At 42.8% G+C, this 25995-nt stretch overlaps 1 protein-coding gene across 5 annotated transcripts in view; it reads right to left on the bottom strand.

Annotated features, from left to right (window-relative positions):
* Window positions 1-25995, bottom strand: part of wnk2 (WNK lysine deficient protein kinase 2) — a 140235-nt gene that overhangs the window by 37559 nt on the left and 76681 nt on the right. For 3 of the 5 annotated variants that reach the window (XM_055647484.1, XM_055647485.1, XM_055647483.1), the window contains exons 9-18: window positions 23142-23264; window positions 23008-23046; window positions 22508-22675; window positions 17489-17547; window positions 13747-13912; window positions 13540-13656; window positions 13282-13431; window positions 11938-11971; window positions 4991-5110; window positions 2430-3598 (exon numbers count right to left, since the gene is read on the bottom strand). In XM_055647484.1, coding sequence (XP_055503459.1) covers window positions 2430-3598; window positions 4991-5110; window positions 11938-11971; window positions 13282-13431; window positions 13540-13656; window positions 13747-13912; window positions 17489-17547; window positions 22508-22675; window positions 23008-23046; window positions 23142-23264 — 2145 coding nt within the window. The remainder of the gene's footprint in view (window positions 1-2429; window positions 3599-4990; window positions 5111-11937; window positions 11972-13281; window positions 13432-13539; window positions 13657-13746; window positions 13913-17488; window positions 17548-22507; window positions 22676-23007; window positions 23047-23141; window positions 23265-25995) is intronic. The other 2 variants (XM_055647487.1, XM_055647486.1) reach the window with 2 other exon arrangements.

Below are 25995 nucleotides of genomic sequence, written 5' to 3' on the forward strand. Positions count from 1 at the left end.
CAGTGACCAGTGGGGTACCGCAAGGCTCAGTGCTGGAACCCCAGCTATTTACAATATATATTAATGATCTGGATGGGGGAATTGAATGCAACATCTCCAAGTTTGCGGATGACACGAAGCTGGGGGGCAGTGTTAGCTGTGAGGAGGATGCTAGGAGGCTGCAAGGTGACTTGGATAGGTTGGGTGAGTGGGCAAATGTATGGCAGATGCAGTATAATGTGGATAAATGTGAGGTTATCCACTTTGGTGGCAAAAACAGGAAAGTAGACTTTTATCTTAATGATGGCCGATTAGGAAAAGGGGAGATGCAACGAGACCTGGGTGTCATGGTACACCAGTCATTGAAAGTAGGCATGCAGGTGCAGCAGGCAGTGACAAAAGCGAATGGTATGTTAGCATTCATAGCAAAAGGATTTGAGTATAAGAGCAGGAAGGTTCTACTGCAATTGTACAGGGCCTTGGTGAGACCACACCTGGAGTATTGTGTACAGTTTTGGTATCCTAATCTGAGGAAAGAAATTCTTGCCATAGAGGGAGTACAGAGAAGGTTCACCAGACTGATTCCTCAGATGGCAGGACTTTCATATGAAGAAAGACTGGATAGACTCGGCTTATACACGCTAGAATTTAGAAGATTGAGGGGGGATCTTATAGAAATGTACAAAATTCTTAAGGGGTTGGACAGGCTAGATGCAGGAAGATTATTCCCGATGTTGGGGAAGTCCAGAACAAGGGGTCATAGTTTAAGGATAAGAGGGAAGTCTTTTAGGACTGAGATGAGAAAATCATTTTTTACACAGAGAGTGGTGAATCTGTGCAATTCTCTGCCACAGAAGGTAGTTGAGGCCAGTTCATTGGCTAGATTTAAGAGGGAGTTAGATGTGGCCCTTGTGGCTAAAGGGATCAGGGGGTATGGAGAGAAGGCAGGTATAGGATATTGATTTGGATGATCAGCCATGATCATATTGAATGGCGGTGCAGGCTCGAAGGGCCGAATGGCCTACTCCTGCACATATTTTCTACGTTTCCTTCACTAGCACCTGGTACTGGAAGCAAACCAGAGATAACTATCCTGGACGTCCTGCTTTTCAGCCTTTCACCTATTCCCTAAACTCGTGTTGCAGTACCTCCTTCCTCTCCCTACTATATCATTTGTTCCAACATGCGCAACAACCTCCGGCTACTCCCCCTCCAACTTGAAGATGCCGTGCAGCTGTACCAGGGAGGCAGCACACCATCCTGGAGGCTTTCATTCCATGTTAGTAGCTATAGTAGTTATATTACATATTATTTTGCTTAAATTCAAGATGCCAGGATGAGTGATCCAGAGATTCAAGATTAAGAAACAGAGGAAATTCGGAATGTCCCCAATAACTGTTACAAACTTCTGCAGATGAACCATAGAAAGCATACTGTTGTAGATCACAGACCAGACCTCACGCCATTGACTCCACCTGTACTTCACAATGCCTCAGAAAAGCAACCACCATAATCAAAGACTTGTTCCACCTCGTTCTCCCTGCTCCCGTTTGGAAAAAGGTACTGAAGCTTGCAAGCACATACCACTAGACTGAAAAACAGCAACTTCCCTACTGTTATCAGGCTTCTGAATGATCCTTCCATAAGCTGGGGTACTGTCCATTTCATCTCTGCCCCATTGCACACATTGGACTTTGTCTAGGGAACTGATGGGCGACAATGCTGAGACCTATATTCTGCACTCTGTATCTTCCCCTTGGCCCTATCCATTGTACTTGAGTTTGTGTTGATTGTATTTATGTATAGTATTATAATTTCTGTTTGGATGGCATGCAAAACAAAGCTTTTCACTGTACCTTGGTACATGTGACAACAAAAAACCTAAACCTAAATCTCACCACTGAAGCAGAAGAATTTGAATTAACTTAGTTTATTGTTTAGAATAAATGGTTAAAAATCAATAATAGCAGCAAAGTAGTTGGTTCACTATAACCATTATAAAAAATACTATAAATAAATGCAGAGTTAAAATTCTGGCACTGGTTTGGGACGCATACCAGCCCTGTGGAAACAACAGCACTGAACCTAGGGAACACGAGATCTGTCCCACAGACCAAACAATACTACTTGTATTTCATTTTTTAGCTATGGTCACCAATTTCACTTCTGAAATGTTTCATCAGGAGAGACCCACCAGAGATGGCATTGCAGGAACATAGATAGAAATGGCATTCCTGAGTGTTAACACTGACATCACATCCATTGAAGCCTTATAGTGCCTCCCTAAACTGAGGAATCAACACTCCATGTTAATCATCACTTGAAATAGGCATCAAGGGTAACAGTGGCACGGAATGAATCCTAAGATAGAATCTTCAACATCAAATTCAATATGAAATACATTTCCAAAGACAAAATTTCTGGCAAAGCCAAAAGCAATGATGACTTACATTATCAGATGATCCATTTTCTCCAGTCAAAGTGGAGTCTCTACCCATATGTATCTCTGGTGTTTTCACATGCTGGTACAGAACCTCTCTCAAAGCTTCACATTGATTGGAAGTTTCTTCCAGTAAATGTTCGGGTGGACTTGTCACGCTTGGCAGTGATCCCACATTTGGAACTTGGGTAATTGGTAAAACAGAATGGATAGGTGCATCTATATGTTTTACATCGTGTACAGAAACAGTCACGGAAAGTGTAGCATCATGTACTTCACCCAGGGGCTCAGCGTAAAGCTCTTCTGTGCAACCCATACATTCTGCAGCAGCAGCATCAGCAGAATCTGTAGCTGGATGAACTGGAAGAATCCCTCCAGGCTCTTGATATAATAAAGTACGTAATTTTTCATCCAGTGACTTTATTGTATTATCTGTAAATTCAATTTTACGTGGACCTTCCACATCAGATTCAACCACTAGAGAAAGCTGCTGCTGACTGCTAACGATACCAGTCATAGTAATTGACTGGGGGTGTGCTTGTGATGGGTACTGTTGATTAATACTTGGAATCTGTGCAGGACTCTGCGGCTGAGAACTTGGTGATGAATTACTTACTGTTTCAGATGACTGCATTGAAACAGGTTGTGAGATGTCAGGCACGTAAGCTTGCATAACAGGCTGCTGCTCCAAATCAAAGCTGCAAAGGGGATTAGGTTCCACAGATTGAGCAGGAAGTGAAAGTTCTGTTTGGATCGATATTGATTGGATAGCAAGGGAATCACTAACAGAACAACAAGGCATGTCCACAACTGAAGGTGGGCTAAAAGCTATATCTGATTGTTCTTCTGTCTGCTGCTGACAAGCAGTCTTAGATTGAAGTTCTAAAGGGTTGTGATTGGCAATCTGACTTTGAAATGAAACAGGAGAATTAACCTGGTGACTACTCTGCTGCACTTCATTTCTAGATTTCTCCTCAGGTTCCAGTTGTTTCGTAGGAATGCTCGGATTTATTACTTGACCAGGCAAACTTGCTGAGTCATTAATATTTGACAACACTGGTACTGAAGATGGAGGTGCAATGCAATGTCCAGAAGTGATGCCATGTGTAGCAGCTGAAGAACCAGAGATCTGCCATGCTAAATAATCCATTGGTCTGTCATCACTTGCATTTTCAGTTTCTGAAAAATGTTTGAAAAGTATTAAAAATAAGATTTCTGTAAATTTTAATTAACTTTAATTTGAGAACAATTCCTCCTAAAGCTGAATTTATTGACTTTTTGCACTTTTATTTAAGTTAATTTTAATCTACAATATATTTATAATGTTCTATATTAACAGTATCAATATAATTTTGAAGATGTAAATGTTCAATTACATAAAATTTGTGCAAATATGTTATCAGATTTCATTAGTGACATTTCCTTTTGGAAATCAATTTAGTGTACTATGAAAATAAAAATATAGTTGCTGGAAATCTGAAATGAAAAGAGATAATGTAAATATTGAGTTGAGCTGCATTTCTAGGAAGAGAAAACAGTTAACATTTCAGGTGAGGGGGGGGAGAGGGGGGGGGGGAGAGGAGAGGGAGGAGAGGAGGGGGGGAGGGAGAGGAGGAGGGGGGAGAGGAGAGGGGGGGAGAGGAGGGGGGGGGGAGGGGGGAGAGGAGAGGGGGGGAGAGGAGAGGGAGGGGGGGGGGGAGGAGGGGAGGGGGGGAGAGGAGAGAGGGGGGGAGAGGAGAGGGGAGGAGGGAGGAGAGGAGAGGGGAGGGAGAGGAGGGGGGAGGAGAGGGAGGGGGAGGAGAGGAGAGGGGGGGGAGAGGGAGAGGGGGAGGAGGAGAGGAGGGGAGAGGAGAGGGAGGGGGAGGAGGGAGAGGGGGGGGAGAGGGAGGGGGGGGGAGGAGAGGGGGGGGAGGAGAGGAGAGGGGGGGGGGAGAGGAGAGGGGGGGAGGAGAGGAGAGGAGGGAGGGGGAGAGGAGAGGGGGGAAGAGAGGGGGGGAGGAGAGGGGGGGGGGAGGAGGGAGGGGGGAGGAGGGGGGGGGAGGAGAAGGAGGGGGGGGGGGGGGGGGGAGAGAGAGAGAGAGGGCCTGTTTACTTCAACCCAAAAAACTATTTGTAGGCAGTGCTTTTTTACCTCAAACCATGTTTTCATTTTCAAACCAAATTAAGGGTACTCACAGTGCTGTAGACATTTGTCAGTGTCATTCAAAGCTCTGATTGAGGCACACCACTTGCAGAGACTGATTGAGGCACACCACTTCCTGGTTTTATAGTCGCTCCCCCTCCCTCCAGCAGGGGCAGCAGAGAGAATGGGGAATGTTGTAAAAACATTAATATCTCTGTCAATTTTAATCGACTGGAAAAATCCTCAGCACACACGCGTGGGAGGGGGGCTCTGAGCGAGGTGGCCAAAAATGACGGCCGTAGGTGGCGGCGTTCTCTCAGAAACCGCAGCACAGAAAGCCGAAACCGGTCAAGAACAGAGTTTTAGTAATATAGATGTTAAAAATGAGTTTTGCTATGTCTGTTTGAAAATGTACAAGCTAGACAATTATAAGATTGTTAAAGTCATACCCAGAGTAGAAGTTGCTGGTTGCTGACTTGGATGAATGTCTGCTGGAGATTCTGACTTTCTTGTTGTACTGTTCTCCACAACTGGACATATAATAAACCATCTTCGGCCAGTATGCAATACTAACAAAGATGGGACATAGCATTAGCATTCAATCACCTTAATCAATATTATCCATAAAAACAATGTTACCTGTTTGAACCATATATTTCAGCTATATGTTGAGCAATTTTGATACCGCTTTCTGTTTCAGGTACAATCTGAAACAGCATTAAATGCTGATTTTTAAATAGAGTGTTACAATATTAGCAACAAAGTTAAATTCTATTGACTGTTCTTCAGATAAACAACACAGAAGAACATGTAGAATCAAAGAACTGTGAATGTCAGATTATACATTTTGTGTCTATCTTTATACAATGAACATGTCCACTGGGAAAGAGTATAATCACCTTCCATCAAAATTCCATCATTACCACCATGAGATCCCTCATGAACAACTATTTAGTCATCAGAGACCTGAAGCTTCACTGTGCCAACTGCATGAATAATGTTGCTACAAGGACAAATCAGAAGCATGGTATTCTATATGATTGATTAAATAATTAAATTCATCCAAATAAATAAACTAATTTGGATGCACTGAAACAAAACACAAAGTGCTGAAGTAACTCTGGTCAGGCAGCATCTCTGCATGACAAGGAAAGGAGACATTTCGGGTTGGGACCCTTTTTCAGACTGATTACTGTAGAGGGGAGCAAAAGCTGGAAAAGAGGTTGGGGGGTAAGACGAAGCTTGGATACAGAGGAGGAGAAAGGCTGGAGATTAAAAGGGGGTAAAAGGTTGTCAGGTTAGGAGGAAAGAGAAGTGAAAGAGGAATGAAATGTAAAGCCAGAGGGAGGGATATAGGTGGACGTGGGCAGGGGGCAGGCACGTGCCGTCAGGGTAGGTAAGGTAGGCCCTGACTAAAATTGTAAAATGGTAATTATTAAATATAAATAGTAAAGGCATGGGAGAATTATGCCAATCTAAGAGATCGATCTCTTAGGTAGGCATAATTGTCCGTGCCTTTCAACCGCAGCACTTGTAACACGCGAAGGTCTGTGCAGCCCAAGTGCCGTCGGCGCTGCTTCAAGCCGTCAATGACAAGCGGGGCTGAAGGCAGCTGAAATTCTACCTTTGCCTGCGCAGGTGCAGCAGCCTACTGCGCATGTGCAGCGCTAGTTTCTTGGCGGGGTTTTCAAATATGGATTGCCATTATCTTAAGTGTATCTTAGGAAACAAAGAGAGAAGAATGGAGTACGTGTACCGATAATGTGGTAAGTACATTTCTTGGTGCTATATGCTTTTAAATACCGTATTTCCCGGGGTGGGGGAGTTCCTTTCACAGCGTTTGGGGAGTCTGGCCCGGGGTAAAGTTGCGGGGAGGGCAGGAGTGTTGTGAAGGAGGGGGTCGGGATCATGCCACTTGCGACACTCCTTGCACGGAGGCGTGCAATGCCACCATATTGAGGCCCGGGGGGAGAAGTAGCTCGGGTGGCAGTGAGCGGACGCCGGGCTGGACAGTGGAACCAGCCGCCACCTCAGCGCCTTCTGCCGGCTCCCGCTCACCTCTGGCAGCTCTCCGTCTAATAACCTCTCTCCTGCCGCTCGCTGGCCTCGCTCATGTCAACCGCTTCCCGCAAATTCTTAAATTCCAACAGCGCGATTGAGGTTACTCGGCTGTGGGAATTTAAGGATTTGCAGGAAGCGGCTGACATGAGCGAAGTAGGTGAGCAACAGGTGAGAGGTGTTCAGACGGAGAGCACTGCCAGAGGTGAGCGGGCCGGCAGAAGGCGCTGAAGTGGCGGCCAGTTCCGCTGTCGGGTCCAGGCGACGGATCGCAGCTACCCGAGCTGATTCGATCCCCGGCTACAATGCGGTGGCTCCGTGTCCAGAGTGCCGCAGCAGCGGTGAGTGAGTGAGTTACTGGCATTATCCCCGACCCCCTCCTTATCAACGCTCCTGCCCTTCCTGCAACTTTACCCCTGGCCAGACTCCCCACATGCTGTGAAAGGAACTCTCCCCCCAATTGGTCCCTTGAACTAGTGTTGTCATTCAATAAGATGACAACCGATTCAACTTTTCCCTGTGCTCCCGTTTTCCCACCATCTCTCCACCTGCCATCACCCCCCCCCCCCCCCCCCACCCATTCAGTAACTCAGAATAAAGGAGACTTCGAAGCCTTGGGAAAATTGAATTGTTACTGTCTTTATTTTTATGGAGAGAACAATCTGCCCATGCGCGGTTTAATTTTTTTTTGTTTTTAAAAAGTCGACTGACTGCCTACCCTGAGTAATTACTCACGGCACGTGCCTGACAGGGTGGAAGGGGGCACATGAAAGAGAGTGCGGGGGGGAAGAAAGGGTGGAGTGTGTTACATTAAATTGCTTAATTCAATGTTCATACAGTTGGGTTGTAAGCTACCCAAGCGGAATACGAGGTGCTTTACCTCCAGTTTGCATGTGGCCTCACTAACAATGGTAAAAGCTAAATTCTTAAAAGTTGTGGCAATCAACCGGTTGGTGGACTTTGCAGAAATCCCCGCCCCCTTTAAAAAGACATTCATAATACCAGTGCCCAAGAAGAGCAGACGTCTCAATAACTACCAATCTGTAGCACTAACATCTGTCATGATGAAGTACTTTGAGAGGTTGGTTACGGACTCTGGTTTTGTATTACTATGGTCAGGTTACCCAGTATTCCTGATCATTTATTTCATTGATTATTGTATATTTATTTGTGTATTATTGCGTTAATGGGCCTCCAAAACTGCAATAATAAGAATCGCATTGTTCCATTGCCTATACATACACTTTAACACTCTCGACTATTAATCCTGCTTGAAACTGATCATTTGAATCTCTCCAGACATGCCAATTATGCAGTGGGTGATCTTTGTTATTGAATTCAGCAGCTATTTTTAATTAACTCACAAAAAATGGATTTTGATTTCAATTTCACTTTCAAATTTTCAACTTTCATGTTGTTACTTGTGGGCGGAGCACCAAGGCAAATTCCTCAAATCCATCAGCCGCATTGAGGCCATACGCAGCTTCTCGACGTCGTACGCAGCGTCTTGACGGCGTATGCCTAGCACGTGGCGTTGCGCAATGACGTCACCGCCCGGCGTGCCTTTGCGTGATGACGTCACCGTCCGACGTCCAAATTCAGTCGGCCCGCTTCCTGCCCAGCTGATTGGTGAGTATGATGTCGGGACCAGCCCCGCACAACTCCAGACACCTCCGCGGTTGGAACTGGGACCGGCCCCGCGAGGCCGAACGCCTCAAGCCACAACATTTGGTTGCGCTAGACGTATGTAATCGCATGCTGGTGGGACAGGCCCTTTACAGTATTGATTAGAATGAACAAGCCTTGCCATTTCAATTGTTCAATTGTCCTGAAATGCAAGAGCCCTCTGCAGTACATTGACCTGACGCAGACGCACAAGGCAACATGTCTGGCAAATTCAATAGTACTGGCCAATTACATTGATACCAGCGTGTAAACCGCCTCCATTTCAAACAACTATTTTTCCTCTTCACAAGCAATTATGCCTCTTAAAAGCCAATAGAATATCACAGTGAATTGTCAATAGAATTCCACTCATTCACTTAAATGTTTGATATTTAAATGATAGAAAATGCAGCACAATCTTATATAGGATTCATCCACAAAAACAATGACAAAAACATATACTGTGCAGATTTTACTTCAGGGTTTTATATAAACGAATATTGGTGAATAACACAAACCAGTCCACAATTGTCCATCTTACCCAGTGGAAACAAATTTAAAAAATTTTACTAGGTCATGTGATAAATCCCCCAGCCCACTTTTGTTCTGTGAACAAAGATCGCCCAACCCAAAGAATGCAACATAGTTTTCAACTCTTGAGGCAGGCTAACAATTGTTCACCTTCCCAACATTTGGTGAAATAACGTTATTTGTTGAACACCTCTCACCTTTGCCTAAAAAAAAGTGACCTATTTGTTTTAACCATGTCCTCAAAAGTAAATCTTTTGCCAAATTCACCATGCCAAAGTAGAAAAAAAAACCCAAAAGAGGACCATCACTGTTATTTTACAATTACTAGTTTACTAAACCCCCTCACCACCATTCCACAACCATCATTCCTTCCCTGCTCCTTCTCAAGCACCCGCTCAGTCCAAGGTCTTCACAGCAAAGCTTTAAGGGCCTGTCCAACTTGGCGATTTTTTCAGCGACTGCAGGGCTCGAAATTAGCGGTTGCCCGGGTGCCACTGACCACTCAAAGCGCCGCCGGGCAACCTAAACACAGAGTCATTTTGCTCGGCTTGGCAACCAGATACTGGTTTGTACCGAAGACAGACATAAAAAACTGTAGTAACTCCGCGGGTCAGGCAGCATTAACGGGACGTTTTGTGTCGGCAGTGACGGCTGTATTGCGTGGGAAAGATACTAGGTGCGGGGTGAGGAAGGGTCGGAGCGAATGACGGGCCTCGAACAGCGGCTCCATCTCCTCTTCCTTCCTCCCCACCTTGCCCCCCCCCTTCTCTCTCTCTCTCTTGTACGGCCCCTCCACCCCCCCCCCCCCCCCCCCCATCCTGGAACCCCTCCTCTCCATCCCGCACTGATCCCCATTCCCGCCTCTATTCAGTCCTCACAGACATCCCCTGTGCTCCCCTTCCCATCTCCCCAATCTATTCATCCTGCGCTGATCATCCTATCCACCTCGCATTGATTCTCCTGCCACCACCCCCCCATTCATACTGCGTTGTTCTCTCCTGCCCATCCATCCTGTACTGATCCCCCAATCATCCTGTACTATTCCACGCATTCATCCCGTACTGACCCACCCTCCATTAACCCTGCACCTACCCCTCATTCATCCTGTAGTGATCCCCCATTCATCCTGCACAGACTCTCCGATCCACACTGTACTGACACCCCCCCCCCTCCATTCATCCTGCTCTGATCTCCCCCCCCTCCATCCATCCTGTACTGATCCTCCCATTCAAGAAGAATGGGGGAACAGTCTGAAGAAGGGTCTCGACTCGAAACGTTGCTGCGTTTCCTTCGCTCCATAGATGCTGCTTCACCGGCTGAGTTTCTCCAGCCCTTTTGTCTACCCCCACCCATCCCATCCCGGACTGACCCCCCCATTCAACACCGCTGACATCCCCCGTGCTCTCCCCTCACAATTTTACCTACTCCAACCAATACGTACTAATTCACCTGCCTCAATCCATCCATTCTGCACCGACTGCCTTCTAACCCCCCCCCCCCCCCTCCCGCCCCCCCGCCATCTACCCACCCCGCACTGATTCACACACACCCCCCTCCCTGACTCTATTGTCCTGGAAATGTCTTCAGAGCGAACATTGACTATGTTTGATAACGGAATGCAATCAAATGTGTTTTAATTCCCATTATTTGTTTGAATCCATAAAGATGGATTCATTAAATTGTGTACACGTGAAACATTAAAACCGCAGTGTTCGATCGTCACTGCTGCTGATGACACGTTATTACAGAATTCATTTTAACGGCAAATCAATGCTCTTAATATGGAGTATCAGTACTGTAGTTATTTAATGAGCAACATTCACAACTATACGTACGCATATATGTTACCATGGTCCAGGATTTATTGACACAGGTTGATCATACGCTGAATAATCCAACCACATTTTTGTTTGGAAGTGGAAAGAACTAATAGAAATTGCATTAATTGCAATGTGTAAGAAGAGTTGAGATACCGTCTTATAATTTTGCTGCATGTCATTGTGGGATATATCATGTCTTGATTGGTGAATATGTTTAGTTTGTGACTTTATTCGAAGCAGAAATAATATGTGAATGCTTCATTGAGCATAATTCCGACTGGTAACTACGCACTTCGTCTGAGCACATTATCGCAGGCGTCATGCAAGCAGTCTTAAATGACCACCTAAACTGTCATCTGGCAACCTAAAAAGCTGCCTAGGTTGCTCGGCTGGTAACAGGGAAAAAAAGTTAAGTGAGAGCCCTGGAATGTCGGCATCATTGACTGACGTAGGTTAATTGACAAGGTTAATTCCCGGGATGGCGGGACTGTCATATGCTGAGAGAATGGAGCAGCTGGGCTTGTACACTCTGGAGTTTAGAAGGATGAGAGGTTATCTCATTGAAACATATACACGATTGTTAAGGGTTTGGACACGCTAGAAGCAGGAAACATGTTCCCGATGTTGAGAGAGTCCAAAACCAGGGGCCACAGTTTAAGAATAAGGAGTAAGCTATTTAGAACGGAGACGAGGAAACACTTTTTCCTCACAGAGAGTGGTGAGTCTGTGGAATTCTCTGCCTCAGAGGGCGGTGGAGGCCGGTTCTCTGGATGCTTTCAAGAGAGAGCTAGATAGGGCTCTTAAAAATAGCGGAGTCAGGGAATATGGGGAGAAGGCAGGAACGGGGTACTGATTGGGGATGATCAGCCATGATCACATTGAATGGCGGTGCTGGCTCGAAGGGCCGAATGGCCTACTCCTACACCTATTGTCTATTGTATCAGGTCACCAAAAAAGTCGTGGTGTCGTGCGGAGTGATGACGTATTGACCACGGTGTTTCCTCAAGTGTCGCAACATTTTTTTGTCGCCGCTGGATTCTGAAATGTTCAAAATCTTTCGGCGACGCTGATACGTCAGTGAATGACGCCGGCAGTCGCCGAAAAAAATCACCAAGTGGGACAGGCCCTTTAGATGTGTGGAGGTGTGAGGCTGCCTATTGGTACAATGCTCAGAGGTTTACGCTCCCAGCTGCATGTAAAGGGAACTGTTTGCGTATAACCTATTAAAAACATAGTATGTTCAGCACTTATAGCTACATTTGCCTTAACATGAATACAATGTTCTGAAGCACAATAACAGGAAAAGTACACCTACTACTTACCATTCTGTTGACACTTCTGTTGAGAAGTTGACATCTGCATAATGACAGGGAAAATGTTACAAGCATTACACTAGAACCTATAGGAACACATGGTAGTTTAAAAGCAAACAAACAGCACATGTAAAAGTTAATCTACTCGAAACTCAGAGATGGTATGAACATATCCAGTACAAATCTAACTTGATGATACTTGGATTATGTGAACTAATTCTGTAACTGAAAATTCTGTAACTCAAGATTTCTATCCATCCATCCATTTATTTATTTGATTCTTTATTTCGAGCAGAATAAAAGAATAAAAGAGTGTGAAAGCATACAAAAAAACAACAAGAATATTTATAAAGTGTCATAAACAATATTTATAAATAAATTAAATAATATGTCCGAAAAGAAGCAGGAAGAAGCCAAAGCTTATTAATTCCCACCACTTATTCAACTGCTTATAATTATCTTATACAAATTTAGCAGCGATAAACACCTATTTCCATATGTACACCAAATTATTTACATTTATACACTAATCAAATATTTACAAAGCCATACAAAAAAAGAGGGGAAAAAAAAACTCATATACTATAAGTATCTCTTAGACATACATACAACCCATCACCCTATAATGATACTTGGATTATGTGAACTAATTCTGTAACTGAAAATTACAGGTTCATCCGCTCCATAGATGCTGCTGCACCCGCTGAGTTTCTCCAGCTTTTTTGTGTAACCTTCGATTCTCCAGCATCTGCAGTTCCCTTTTAAACCCTATAATCACCCTTCCCTATACAATCAGTATAATAAAAAATCCCACTCAAAATCACCTAGCCTCATCCCAATATCCTTTTAAAAAAGTGTTTTTGTACATCTTTTAAATTGAATTATGTTTGTGCTAAGTTTTATCTCCTGTTCCAAACCATTCCACAAATTCATCCCACAGATTGCTATGCACATACTTTTAAGAGTTGTTCTGACATTGAGGTTTTTTTTTTAATTAAGTCCCCTCTCAAATTATACCCACCCTGTCTTTCCATAAACAGTTTTTGTATATTTCCCAGAAGTAAATTATTTCTTGCTTTGTACATGATTTGTGCAGTCTTAAATTGAACTAGATCGGTGAACTTCAGTGTATGTGACTTTAAGAATAATTAATTGATCTGTTCAAGATATCCAATGTAATTGATAAATCTTTTTGCTCTTTTCTGTAATGTGCATAACGTGCAGATTGGAAATCACAAATTGCTATTTGACAAAAAAGTCAGATACTCATTTACTGTCAAAGATGAACCTTTAAAATTCATTTCTAGAATACAATCATACATCATAGAGTATCAAATTACATACCCGACTCACCATTTCAGATTTGCCAGCAACTTGAAAACCTGTAGAGTTTCTACCGTCCTCTGCCTCCTCAGTCAGCATATCTTCTGCTTTATCCATTATATCTTTCATCTGTTCTATGAAAATCTCCTTTTCAATTTCAAGTATAAAATCATTATCCACCTATTTTTAAAAGTACAGAAATCCCCAAAAAACGTGTTTATATTTTTCATTCTTATCATATTCCATTAAATCAATACATCTGTTAGATTTCTTCCTTTTATTACTTACCATATAAATTGCTATTTCATCTGGAGCATCGCCATCCAAATCAAATTTAAAGGTTACCATTTTGTGATTGTGGGTTTCCAACTGGCATTCCACCATTTTATCTCCTACATTTGATACCTGATAGAAAGTGAAAATCAGTTCTGACCTTAAAATAATTTGATATAATATTTATAGGCCACTCATTCAAGAAATAAATGAAGCAATCACATTTAGGATAGTTAGCTTTGGTCTAGTTGTCTTTTCTTGTCGTGAACGAGTGCGTGTAGACCTCCTATGATGCTTCCTTGAACTTTTGTTCTCCTGTTTTCCACTGGTGTGAATTCCATCATATCCATCACTCATTTCTTTTCCTGATGCAGCATCAGAATATACACTACAAGGCAAAAACAAAACAAAACAAAAAATATCCTAGTTGTTCTTATGTGAATGTTGACCAAAACAACCTTCAAATAGGAGCTTAAACAGCTTAAGATGCAGTGAAACATTGTTATTCAGGACTGTGGGATAAGTTATGATGCTGACATTGTGTTTGTTAGGCTGTTCTGTGAATTTGGAGATGAAATCTATTGGGTAAAATGTAAACTAATTAATCAGACCCCTAATATCAAGCACATTGGGTGGAATAAAGAGTACTGAAACGGATACAGCCCAACTAGTCCTTTCAGAACTAGTCATTTCTTCAGCCAAGCTGATGCAGCATTAGCATCAATCGTAAATTGCCTCGTTCACCAAATTTGCCAATTACTGAAAAAAGACACAAAGTACTGGAGTAACTCAATGGTAGTGGGGAGGAAGCAGAGAAGAGGTGGGGGCAGGACAAGGCCTGGCAAGTGATAAGCAGACACAAAGTGCTGGAGTTACTCAGCTGGTCAGGCAGCATCGCTGAAGAACATGGATAGGTAGGCAACATCTCTGGGGAACATGGGTAGACACTGATCTAGCAGACGACTGTTATTCAAAAACTGTTAGATGGTGTCAACAATTATTTCAAGCATCAGGTTCAGCTGGTTTTGGGCTTCATGGCAGCCGTAGACAATAACCAAGATGGGAATTGATATTCATAACTGAGTTAAGACTTGACAATAAAGCAAGATTTAACTAGTTATTACATTAACAAAATTTAAATCAAAACACATTAGGAAAAATCACTGATGATTGATATCTTACATCATCAAAAGGAAGACTATTGTGATTGCTAAGGTCAATCATCTAATGCTCAGAGCCCTCATGTGGAAGCGTGTCAAGAGGTTACTTGGTTCATTTATCTTCAAATGCTTCAATGATAACATAAGCTACTAGACCAAGTGCAGACCCGTTGGGTCTGTTCCCCCAACGTGCGGTTGTGGGGGGGGGAGGCGGCATGCAGCGTCACACACACTAACTATCCCCCCCCCTCCCCCCGCACTCACGCCAATTACCCCCCTTGATATTATATTAATATTATTAATTTGCTCCTTTTACCCCATAACCACCCTATCTACTGACGCATAGCCCCCAACTTGCAGTCACACACCTAGAGAGGGGGGGGGGGGGGGGGGGGAGTAGAGAGTAGAGAGGTGAGGGTAGAGAGAATAGACGCAGAGACACAGAGAGAGGGGCAAGAGGGAGAGGGGGGTGGTGAGGAGGAGAAGAGGGAGGGTGGGTGAGAGGGGAAAGGTGGGGGTGGAGGGGGAGGAGAGAGAGAGGGTGAGAGTGAGGGTGAGAGGTGAGGGGAGGGGGGGGAGAGGGGGAGGGGGAAAAGGTGGGGAGCAGGGAGGGTGGAGGGAAGGGGGTAGGGGTGTGTGGAGGGGGAGGGGGGTTTAGGGGGAGGGGACGGGGGGGGGAGGGGAGGAGTGGGAGAAAAAGAGGGGGAGAAAGAGAGAGGGGGGAGAGGAGAGGGGGTTGAGGACGGGGGGGGGGGAGGGGGGGGGGAGAGGGGGGGAGGAGAGATGGGAGAGGAGAGGGGGGTTGAGGACGGGGGGGGGGGAGGAGGGGGGGGAGAGGAGAGGGGGGGGGGAGAGATGGGAGAGGAGAGGGGGGGGGGAGAGGAGAGGGGGGGAGAGGGGGTGTGGGGTGGCTGAGGAGGGTGAGGTGAGGTGAGGGGAGGGGGGAGAGGTGGGGAGCAGGGAGGGGGAGGGAAGGGGGTAGGGGTGCATGGAGGGGAAGGGGGTTTGGGGAGGGACGATGGGGGGAGGGGATGGAGGGGGGAGAAAAAGAGGGGAGAGAGGAGGGGGGAGTGGAGAGGAGAGGAGGGGGGGGGGGAGGAGAGGGGGGGAGGGAGAGGAGGGGGGGGAGAGGAGGAGGGGGGGGAGGGGAGGGGGGGGGGGAGGGGAGGGGGGGGGGGGGGGGGGGGGGGGGGGGGGGGGAGGGGGGGGGAGGGGGGGGGGGAGGGGGAGGAGGGGGGGGGGGGGGGGAGAGAGAGGGAGAGGGCGGAGAGAGAAGGAGGGGAGAGGGAGGGGGATGGGAAAGAGAAGGGGCGGAGGGGTGGGGAGGGAGAGGAAGAGAGGGGGGGGGGGGGGAGAGAGGAAAGGGGGGGAGGGAGAACCTAAAAAACATTTTAGAACCAAATAAATACACATTCTGCAAGCATTGTAGAACCAAGAGACACCTTTTGCAAACATTTTAGAACCAATAAACACTTTTTGCAAACATTTTAGAACCAATAGACACATTCTGCAAGCGTTTAGAACCACTAAGGACACTTACATTTGAGTAGACATGTGTTCAGTGTTATTCACAGCTGAGAGAAACGTGACCCTCTGCCTTCCTCCAGCTTGCAGACACTGATTGAGGCACACCACTTCCTGGTTTTATAGTCCCTCCCCCCTGCCACCAGCAGGGGCAGCAGAGAGAATGGGGAATTTTGTGAAATCATTAATATCTCTGTCATTTTTCATCGACGGGAAAAATCCTCGGCACACATACGGCGGAGGGGGGCTCTGAGCGAGGTGGCCAAAAATGACGGCCGTGGGTGGCGGCGTTCTCTCAGAAATCGCAGCACAGATGGCCAAAACCGGTCAAGAACAGACTTTTAGTAATATAGATAACACAAAGTCAGAAGTAGACTGTTCATTGTAGGCTTGCACTACTTAATAATATCATCAACTCATCAGGTGATGAGACATTCTTCAATTTAGTTCAGTTTATTGTCACGTGTACAGCAAAAAGCCTTTAATTGTGTGCTATCGTCAGCGGAAGGACTATACATGACTTCAATCGCGACATCCACAGTTTGAAAGTGAGTAATTTATTTCCCACATCTCCAAAATACTTCCACGAATTACTTTGCATACAAACGCTTGTGGAAGAACTTTCATCGCATTAACTGCACCAATTCAGGATGGTGTCTCACCACAATTTAAGAACAAAGTGGCATTAATGTAAATGATGTCCATATTTGCTGAAAAGCCAATTTAACATGATTAAACTTTAGAGATTGAATATGAACAATTAAAAAAAGCTACAGATGCTGGAAGTCTGAAATAAAAATGGAAAACACTGGAAACACTCCACAGGGCAGGCAGCATGAGGAACGAGAAATAATGTTAATGTTTCAGGTTGAAGGTTCATCAGAATTAGGAAAACGCTCTCTTAAGTAGTTCTGACAAAATATGTTTTGAGCATAAATGTCAGCTCCGTTTCTCTTTTCAGAAATGTCACCTGATTTTCAGAGCACTTCAGCATTTTCTAATTTTTGGGGGAATTTGCAGTTTTTCCATTCAATTGAAATGAACCTCAGTTACAGTTCTCAGGCTTCTCAAGAATGCACCCCTAAAAATTGCCCAAATAATAGTGACAAATATGTGACATTATTGTGAGGGCATGGGTAGTGGCAGGTAAGGATTTATATCAAAATGCTATTTGAATTTTTATCTTTATCTTTATAACTAGTTTAAGACTGAAAGGGCAGCTATTCAGGGACAACATCTTTCTGAAACAAGACTAAATGAATTAATCCTTTATTACTTACTTATCGTAAGAACCACCATATGCTGCAGTCTGGTGCTTTTCATGTTCAGGATGAATCTCCTGTTTATTGAAAAATATTTTGAAAAATATAACCAACTGTCTTACAAAATTATTTTGGCTTTAATAGTTCCACAAACACTAGTACACCTGGTCATTGTTTATCTGGCATTTATGCATTTAGAATTCTCATGCAATCAGCAAAAATGTCTAAAATAGTAAGCAATTTCATATTTTGGATTTGTATTTGGTGCACCAGGTTCACATACCATTGCCCATTAGCCTAGAAAAGAACTCACCATCTGTCTCTCCCTGAAGTGTTTACAAGTGGTGACTGCTGCCAACTGTGTTCATCAACTGTACTGTAGTTCTCTCATCTATCCAGCATGTCAGGTAAAAATATTCCTGGCAAAGGTACAATGCAGAACCATTTTGTTCTAACATTGAAAAAGAAAATGGGAATGCGCAAACACTGGGAAAAGGGGGAAAATTATATCATTCTTCAACAATTTATGGCATTAAATTGCAAAGTGTAAAGCTTAGAGTTCTTTGTGAACTCAGAATGATAAGATATATTTTGGCAGTTCATTATGCAAGGACTACTAGTATAAGATGTACAGTTCCATTTCCCCCAATTCGCTATGGATGCTGCATGGCTGAATGTATATTGTATAATTAAAATTACGCAAACAAGGTTCAATCATGGGATTTTGTAACTTTAGAACAGTGACTGGTACCACATGAAAGTAAGCTAGCCAATAATATAAAAGTTTCTTCAGATATATACAGAGTAAGGGAGAGGCAAGAGTGGACAGTGGACCGCTGGAAAATTATGCTGGAGAAGTGATCATTGGGTATAAAGAAATGGCAGAAGAATTGAATATGTTTTTTGCAACAGTCTTCACTGTGCTGAAAGTCAAGAGAGTCAGGGGACAGAAGATAATGGACATGCTATTACAAAGGATAAGGTGCTTGAGAAGCTGAAAGGTCTGAAGATGGATGTCACCTGGATCAGATGGACTACACCCCAGTGTTCTGATAGCCTTAGAGATTTGTGGATCTTTCAAGAATCACTAGAGTCAGGAGTGGTCCCAGAGGACTGGGAAATTACAAATGTTACTCCACTGTTCAAGAAGGGAGCAAAGCAAAAAAGGGGAAACTATAGGCAGATCAACCTGACTTCAGTGGTTGGTAAGATTATAGTCCATGAGGATAAAAGTTGAGGTTTCTGAGTACTGAAGCACGATAAAATAGGCCGTCAGAACAGTTTTGGGAAGGGGAGATCTTGCCTGACAAATCTGTTGGAATTCTTTGAGGAATAGTAGGACAGACAAATGAGAGTCAATGGATGTTGCTTACCTGGATTTTCAGAAGGCCTTTGATATGGTGCCACACGTGGAGCAGCTAATGAGATCCCATGGTATTATAGAGATGATACTAGCATGGCTAGAAGGTTGGCTGTATTGCAGAAGGCAAAGATTGGGGATGACCTTTTTCTGGTTGGTTGCCAGTGACTAATGGTGACCTGCAGGGGTCAGTGTTGGGGCCGCTGCTCTTCATGTTATATATCAATGATTTGGATGAGGGAATTTGCAGGCTTTGTGGATGATACGAAGATAGGTGGGGGGGGGGGGGGTTGGGTAGTGTAGAGAAAGCAGGGTCACGGCAGAAGGACTTGGGAGAGTGGGTAAATAAGTGGCAGATTAAAGACAGCATAGCCAAGTGTGCAGTCATACACTTTGGTAGAAGGAATACAGGTGTTGACTATTTTCTAAACGGGGAGAGGATTCAGAAATTGGAGGTGCAAAGGGAGTGCCGTGCAGGATTCACAAAAAGTTAATTTGAAAGTTGAATCAATAGTACGAAAGGCTAATGCCATGTTAGCATGTATTTCAAGAGGACTAGAATATAAAAATAGGGATATAATGGTGAGGTTTTATAAGGCATTGGTCAGATCACATTTGGAGTAGTGTAAGCACTTTTGGGCCCCATATCTGCAGAGGGTTGTGCGGGATTTGGAGAGGGTCTGGAGGAGCTTTACAAGAATGATCCCAGGGATGCTTTGGGTTAATATATAATGAGTGTTTGTTGGTACTTGCTGAAGTTTAGAAGCATGAGGGAGAACTGAATTGAAGCTTACCGAATAATGAAAGGCCTGGATAGAGTGGATGTGGAGAGTGGGGGAGTATAGGACCAGAGGGCACATTCTCGAACAAAAAGGACGTACCTTTAGAAAGGAGATGAGAAGAAATTTCTTTAGTTAGAGGGTGGTGAATCTGTGGAATTCATTGCTACAGATGGCTGCGGAGGCCAAGTCACTGAGATAGACAGATCTTTGATTCATCATGGGTGTCAAGGGTTATGGGAAGAAGGCAGGAGAATGGGGTTGATGTGGAAAGATAGATCAGCTATGATTGAATGACAGAATAGACTCAATGGGCCAAATTATTTTGCTCCTATGACTTATGAGCATGGAACATAGTTAAGTACGTAACCTTATCAGTTTAATTCCATCATCCAGAATTGTAAACTTAGAGTCACCTTAGGGTTAATTGTAAACTGGAGTCATACAGTATGGGAACAGGCCCTTCGGCTCAGCTAGTCCATGCTGACCAAGATGCCCTATTCAAGCTAATCCACGTTCTTCCAAATCTTTCCTATCCATGTACCTGCTCAAGTATCTATTAAATGCTTTTACAGAACCTGATTCAAGTACCTCTAGCAGCTCGTTCCATAAACCTACCACCCTTTGAGCGAAAAAAGCTGCCCCTCGGGTAACTATTATACAATTCCCCTCTCACCATAAAACTCTTTTCTCTGGTTCTTGATTCGCCCATCCTGGGTAAAAGACTGTGCATTCACCTAATCTATTCCCCTGATGAATTTATACACCTCTATAAAATCACCACTCAGTCCCCTGCACCCCTGTCGTGCTCAACCTTTCACTGTAGCTCAGGTCTTCGAGACCTGGCAAGATCTTTGCAAGTCCCTGTATTCTTTCCAGCAGGGTAACCAAAACTGAACACAATATGTCAAATGCGGCCACAGCACCATCTTGTACAAGTGTAACATAATGTCTCAACTTCTCTATACAATATCCTGACCAATGAAGGACAATGCATCAAGAGCCTTCTTTACCACTCCATCTACATGTGACGCCACTTTCAGGTTTACTACATACCTGTACTCTTAGATCCGGCTGCTGCAATGCAACCCAGGCCCTTACCATTAACTGAAGGTCTTGCCATGGTTTAATTTCCCAAAATATAACACCACACACTTATCTGCATTAAATTCTATTATTCATTCTCCATATACATTTCTCCAATGACAACATTTCTATTGACACATTCACGTATCAGTAGATATCTGCACAGTGATAAGGAAGTGTTTTGTTTAATGACAGAGAGAACAGTATTGCATTGACACCGTTGTACTGACTCTCGGAGATCATGGAATTGCATTTGTCTTTGTCATTTGGTGTTGGAACCATAATTTTCTGCCAGAATATACACAAGGTTGTGGTAAAACTAAAGACTTTAAATGGTATAACTGGTATCATAAGCATCAGAGGCAGAAATCCTTTTCAACTGAACAGTAAAATGAAACGTGGAATAATTATTAAACAGGTTATGTGCAAATACTATAAATCCCAAACAATTATGATAAAAAAGTCTCCCAGAAGGGTGCTTTGAATTTTAAGATATGTTGAATAACATGTAATACTTTTGCTTGTTCAAAAGTTTTAGTTCTGAGACCGGCAAGGCAAATACTGTGCATGCTTGCCTTTCACTTGCATAACTCGACATCAATCCATTTTAAATTACACCAGTCGTCATTTCCATATCTAATCTTCCACTGTATCCACCAGATGCTCAAAAGGTCATAATGTCTGCAGAAAGGTTTGCACTGTTCCCACAATACCTTAATCAATTCACATTAAAATTGTGAAAATTGCCCCAACATCAATCTCTGATTAGCTCTTATGAATAGCAAACCAATCCATAGGATTTCAAAATAAAAAAGCCTCCTGAAATTCCTGTCCAAGTGTGTCTGCCACATGAGATTTATTTCATAAACCCACCACTAATGAGTTATGTAAGAGAATAAACACTTCACAGAAGCCAGGTAAACAATTGTCATGATAAATAAGTAGAAGTAAAAATTCTAGGCAAGGCATACATGTCCAGTAGAAAGTATCAGCAGAATTTGCAGAGCATCCAAGTATTTTCTCTCCCACTAGAATTGCCACATTACATTTTTGAAATAAACTAAAACATCTCAATGGTCAAAGAAAAATGCTGTACAAGGCAAAAAAAATGCTGGACAAACTGCTCAGTTCTCACCATCAAATCACTTGGCAAGTAACATATTCTCATTCTTAGAATTTTATTGTGTGCAGGATATCAGTGTTCTAGCACAGAATGTGTTTCTGTAATCGTATGTTTGACATAATAATGTTAATCTTTGTTGCAAATTAGAACTGTGTTCGCTACAAGCTCTTGGTGTTATATTGAAAGCGCTTTGCAGGCACCGTTCTTAGTCTTTAGTGGGAATACTTACAGCTTTTAAAATATCTTGTTCAAATTGTATTTATTTATTTATTTTATTTTTTAAATCAGAAAGTTATTTGTAATAAACATTCACATTTTGTAGAAAAGCCACCTGATGACTAAAGAGGCAATGAAGGGTAGAACAGGGTGGAAACTGACTGCTTTGGATGTAGACAAAAATGCTGGAGAAACTCAGCGGGTGAGGCAGCATCTATGGAGCGAAGGAAATAGACAACGTTTTGGGTCGAAACCCTTCTTCAGACTGATGTGAGGGGGGGGGGGGGGGGGGGGGGGGGGGTGGGAAGAAGTTCGGCTTTAGCTTCCCATAGTATCCTCAGATATATCTGATCAAGCCCAGTACACTAGATTAAACCTATTCCTAGCTTCCCTTTCTATAGTCCTGAACAAACCAGATATTCTCATTTCCCCATTGTACTCCATCAATAGCGTTATTTTATTAAGACATATACCATAGCTGGAGTTGATTGGTTAATTTGAAGGGGCTCTGAAGAAATCTGCAAAGGAATCATTTGCATGGTTTGGGGTGGCAGTGCTGGCCTCGGAAGCTGTTGAACTTGGTATTGAGGCAGTGGTTGAGAAACAGGTGGGACAAAATCTTCAGCCGTTGGCATCTGTTGCTGGAAAAAAGAAGACTCCATGAGAAATTGCTGCAGAACAATAAACGATCCAACTTGAAAGTAGCTTCTGTACTTACCAAAGTCTACATATGTTTTATTAAAATATTAAATAAAATGGTGCCAACAAACTAATAACTGACAATAAGTCATGTCATTTATCGTTTTATCAAATTAACCTGAGAAACTAGGTATTTTACAACATTCCTTTTCAAGATGGAGTAAAAAAAAAAAGAATTGGATTAAAAGTTGTAAGTAATTCCAATTAGAAAATTAGAATAAATAGTTTGATGAAGAATAACCAAATAAAATATTTGTGCAATTGGAATATCTACCTGAAAATGGAATGTTGCAGTGCAGAAATAAGGGTCCAACTATGAGAAATCAGAATATATGGGTGAAAGAACAGAAATATAAAGGTTCACAAACTGCACAGTAATGCAGTCCATCAGTAAAATGAAGTGTTCACCTGTTGGGCTTGTGCCATCTGCATCGTAGGAAGTGGGGCTGGTTGCTGGTAATGCTGCTGAGGCCCAAACTGATGGGATTGTGTAGGCAAAGCCACAGGTGGAACATGCACCAGAGAGTAGGGCTAAAATAAATAGGTTAAAATCAATGACATTTTCTGCTTTCGAGAATTGTCCTACATTTTTTTTAATTGGTCGTGTGATGAAAATGAAGAGAGTGTAGTGGAAAACCAGAACACCACAGCATCACAACTTATTTAGGTTATGATAATTGAATCTTATCACAATTACATAAAATTACAAAGATTACATATTTTCAGGACAATTTATTTTTATATGCCGCTGGTATATCTGTCAAGTTATCAGTTTCTAACTAATTGTTCAAAGCCAATAAAGTCTCAAGGAATGCACTGCAGGCAATAAAATGTAAAAGTACACGTCAGTAGGTCATCTGTGATGCATCTTAGATAATATATTCCTTTCCATCCACGTTGAATATTATCCACTTAATTTTGTGCACCATATTGTTAAAGTAACAATGTACAAAATAAATTCAAACTTATAATGGTTCCCAATAGGTGAGAAAAAAATCAGCACGAAGCAAAGTAGTAGATAAAGCATTTCAAATTTAACTTCTCCACAAAATTTTAAACCATCAACTATTTCTGAAATGCTCTGAAATGTAAATAACTTAAAAAAAATTGAACTTTATGAACAAAAATTGTCTTAAAAGACTTAAGATCTGAACAAAAATAAAATATTTTAAAAGGCCTAAACTTTAAAATCGACACACTAAGAACTGTTGTAAACTCAGAAATATGAAGATAGGTGGAGGGACAGATAGAGTAGAGAAAGTAGGGACTCTGCAGATGAACTTGGACAGGTTTGGAGTGTAGGCAGAGAAGTGGCAGATGGAATACAGTGTAGCAAAGTGTGTTTCTCCCATTGTACGAGCTAATTCAAGAGTTCTCCCGAGTTTCCCCTGATTTGAACTCGGAGATTTACGGTAATAGCTGCTCGTAGGTACTCGGGCTCTCGTGGACATTTTTCAACATGTTGAAAAATCTTCACGAGCTTACTGCGTTTCCCGAGTACCTGCCATTAGCGTTACGTGTCACTAAGAGATGTCCCGAACTCCGACGTACCCGCTACGTACATTCTACGCACTTATCACGAGTTTGATTTTTTTTTTTAACTTGGGAGAGCTCTTGAATTACCTCGTACAGTGGGACAGGCCCTTAAGAAAGGAGATGAGGAAGAATTTCTTTGGCCAGAGGGTGGTGAATCTGTGGAATCATTGCCACAGACAGCTATTGAGGCCGAGCCGTTGGGTATTTTTAAGATGGAGATTGACCGATTCTTGATTAGCAATGCTGTCAAGGGTTATGGGGAGAAGGCAAGAGAATTGGGTGGATAGGGATAGATCAGCCATGATTGAATGGTGGAGTAGACATAATGGGCCGAATGGCCTGTCTGAAGAAGGGTCTTGACCAAAGACTTCACCCATTCGTTCTATCCTTGCTGAGTTACTCCAGCATTTTGCGTCTATCTACAGGCCAAATGGCCTACTTCTGCTCCTATGACTTATGAACATATGAAAGACAGCACAATTTGATTGTACATTACAAAATATAAATATTATACTATTTCAGATTCCAAGCAGCAAGATTGTTATGCAGTCTTGTTACTAAAGACCTACAGATCCCATATACTTGACATATGAACAAGCAGAGATAGTCCTATCGACAGCAAGCTGTTATGCACTGCAATAAGGACCTACAGTGTATTTGTAAAATTGAACAACATTTTTTTTTTTTTTAATCATAAATATTGCTATGGACAATTACACATTTGCTGCTGATAGACATGGGATGTAAATAATTGGATATAAAAACAAAATTCTGTAAATGAAAGGTTAATGATCCAAAATATTAAGTGTTTCTCTTTGCATTTATGAACTCTGTATTTCTAACATTAATCTTTTAATCTTAAATTTCCAAATTCAGCAATATTTGCTTCATAACATTTTCCAGAGCTAGGCAACCACGTCTATTATTTCATTCAAAGAGAACAGAATACAGCAAAGTTTCATATGTTACCTAGCTGATTAGTTCAAAAATCTAAGCAAAAGGGTGGAGGTACTACTTTGAACTATGCACAGAAAAAATACAGCCCCATAACACATGTAATAGCTTTTAAAAATCAGTTTAGGGTTTTAAAACCGAGATGAGAAGAACTTTTTTCACACAGAGAGTGGTGAATCTCTGGAACTCTCTGCCACAGAGGGTAGTTGAGGCCAGTTCATTGGCTATATTTAAGAGGGAGTTAGATGTGGCCCTTGTGGCTAAGGGGATCAGGGGGGTATGGAGAGAAGGCAGGTACGGGATACTGAGTTGGATGATCAGCCATGATCATATTGAATGGCGGTGCAGGCTCGAAGGGCCGAATGGCCTACTCCTGCACCTAATTTCTATGTTTCTATGTTAAGAGTAAAATAGAAAGCCAACCACATATCTTAGAATTCTAAAAATATAAAAGGCAATTACAAATCAAAAGAATAGGTTTCATCCACCTAATCAGGTACAGGATATTAGCATCTAATTTCATGTCAAACGCAACAATATAAGTTGCAGATTTTTTGGGGGGAATATTTCTTCCCAAATTTTCCATTTCAAACTCACTATAGAAATATTCAGATTTTTGAAAATATCCTCTCAATCTTAAAATATCCCTATGAATAATACTATTATTGGAGTTCATTGTGGAATTAATTATTTGGTACAGGTATTATACATGAGGTTCTGTGCCTCCATACTCCATACTGCTACTACTTTGGTGACATTTGAGCATATCAGT

This window comes from Leucoraja erinacea, chromosome 16 (genome assembly GCF_028641065.1).
Source record: "Leucoraja erinacea ecotype New England chromosome 16, Leri_hhj_1, whole genome shotgun sequence".
Lineage (NCBI taxonomy): Eukaryota > Metazoa > Chordata > Chondrichthyes > Rajiformes > Rajidae > Leucoraja > Leucoraja erinaceus.